The 2,227-nt window shown below is 54.1% G+C and overlaps 1 protein-coding gene across 1 annotated transcript; it reads right to left on the reverse strand.

Moving 5' to 3' along the window:
* Nucleotides 1-528: 528 nt before the first annotated feature.
* Nucleotides 529-1,983, reverse strand: SLCO2A1 (solute carrier organic anion transporter family, member 2A1; the record flags this gene model as incomplete). The annotated part of the gene is made up of 5 exons (XM_010138476.1): nt 529-649; nt 779-899; nt 1,056-1,120; nt 1,288-1,457; nt 1,824-1,983. Coding segments are annotated over 5 exons (637 nt in total), but the record flags the coding sequence as incomplete, so codon positions are not given.
* Between the last annotated feature and the right edge of the window lie 244 nt (nt 1,984-2,227).

The following is a 2,227-nucleotide window of genomic DNA, read 5'->3' on the forward strand; positions in this document are numbered from 1 at the left end:
AAAAAAAAAGAGCAACAACCCCCCCCAAATGTTCTGCAATAAACCCCTAGTAATAACTTTTCACAACACCTGTGTGGTGTCCATGCTGACCTCTGCAAGGGGTGTGGGCAGAGAAGGACACAGGGCAGCCCCACAGGTTGGCAGCCATCTCCCCTGCTCCCATCCCAGCCAGGAGAGCATTACCCAGCTGGAAACGTCCCACTGGAGGTGGGGACCGTCACCCACAGCAGGCACTTCTCTGGGTATATGGGACAGGGCTGTGCTTCAGCTCCGGTCCACCTCCTGCTCCAGCTGGTAGGGGCTGCCCACTCCTCAAAGCGATGGGCAAAGTGCAGCTGGAGAGCCTGGGAGGAGCCGGTCTCAGGATGGGGCTGGTGTGGAGCATTCCTTGCCAGGAGCACGGAGTGCCGTGGGCTGAAGCTCTGAGCTGCTAAGATGAAGTCACTCCCTTAGGAGGAAAAACAAACCCAAAAAAGACAAAGTACTGGCAGTGGGTAATGCGGGGTGCAAAGTCAGTCCTTGAGTGGGCTACACCAGCCCCACTGCCTTCTCCTGCACATTGTACTCCTTGCTCCTCTTCACCTTCCAGCTGATAAGTGCGAGGAGGATGGTGCCCACTACCTTGTAGCCCACCTGCAGCCCCAGGTATCTGTCAGGAGAAGAGCAAGGAGATGCTGTGCCTGGAGGTGGCACCTCCAGTCAGCACCAGGCTGAGTTGGGGGACCATCCCCATGGCCATCCCTGCTGGGGGACCCAGGGAAACACCCAGCAGGGATACCTGTTGCGGAGGAAGTCGTTGTTGTAGTAGACACAGAACTGGCGCAGGGTGCACTGCTTCTGCCAGTAGATGCAGGAGGAGTCGATGAGGGCACCGAACATGGCTGGAGCCGGCAACCATGCTTTGGAGAGGAGAGGATGGAGTCAGGCTGCCCGCCCTGCCCTACCTGCATGCTTTGCTAGCTGTCCCCAAGGAGGTTCAACACCTCCTTGGGATCAAGCAAGCCTCTGAGCATGCTGCTGCCTTCCCCCAGCCTGGTTAGGCGATGGACACTCACCCAGCAGTCTCATTAGTAAGAACTGGATTCCGATGGCAAATGATTTCTCATCCTGGTTCACCACCCTGCAGGGAAGAAGCCACAGGATGTCAGAGCTGCTGCAGTAGCTCTGTATTTGGACAGAGTCTTGGCCTGGTTCCACATTTAAGAGGCCCTGTTGGTCCCAGCAAAGGGAACCCATCACATCACGCTTCCCCCAGTGCCTCGTGACTCCACTCTGCCCATTGCTTACCGTAAAACCATCATGTAGAGGGGGTTGTGGGACAAGCAGGCTACCAGGGCAGCAAAGGAGATGAGAAATATGGCAGGAAGGAGCATATGGGAGCAGCTGAGAGGACAGGAGCCTGTCTTGGCGGAGGACAGCCTGTTCCCAGCTCGGATCAGGGAACAGTTCATGTAGATCTGTTGGAAATGTTTGGAAAAATACAAATGTAAAACTCCCAATGTCAAGAGCAGGGTTTTTAGCGAAGACCCGGACTACAGCACTTTGCAGACGACTGACAAGAGCATCAGCTCCAATTTTAAGGCATGGCCATGATATCCTGCAATGAGATGTGCCGCTGTGCCCATTTCTCCAAGCAGACTCCCAGGGTGTTACAGCAATTCTGTGTTGCACCTTCTCAGGACTCAGCATCTCTGGTAGACCTCTCCTCTCACCTCATCAAAAAGGCTCTACTATGCTACTGCATTTGTCAAGCTCCTACAGCATCGCTGCAGCCTCCACCATCACCAGCAAGCAAGATGCGCTCTGCTTTACAAACCACTCACCACTTGTTTGGGAGTGGAAGAATTATCAGTGCTGTTCGTGCAGCCAGCGAAGCAGGGGGAGATGTACTCCACGTTGTTTTCTCCACACACTGGGTGAAAGATGTGCTCAGAGCAGTGGCACTCACTTGGTGTCTTAACCTGCTGCTGGGAACTCAATGTACTGCCAAAAAGGAGGAGAAAAAAAATTTTTAAAATTAAGATATGGGACAGGAGGAAGAAAAATCCCTCTTACTAGTTAGCCAGTTTCCCCATTTCTGTTTGTGCTGGGACACCGCCAGCAGCAGGCTGGCCTTGTGCCAGGCCCTGATCCCCTGCAGGTACCTCTGCAAGTCTACGGTGAACTCAGCAGTAATTATGTCTGAAAACAAGTACTCACACACTTCCCCGCCATCCCCCCCACCCCC

The sequence above is a fragment of the Buceros rhinoceros genome, unplaced genomic scaffold (assembly GCF_000710305.1).
Source record: "Buceros rhinoceros silvestris isolate BGI_N320 unplaced genomic scaffold, ASM71030v1 scaffold16196, whole genome shotgun sequence".
Taxonomy (NCBI): Eukaryota; Metazoa; Chordata; class Aves; order Bucerotiformes; family Bucerotidae; genus Buceros; species Buceros rhinoceros.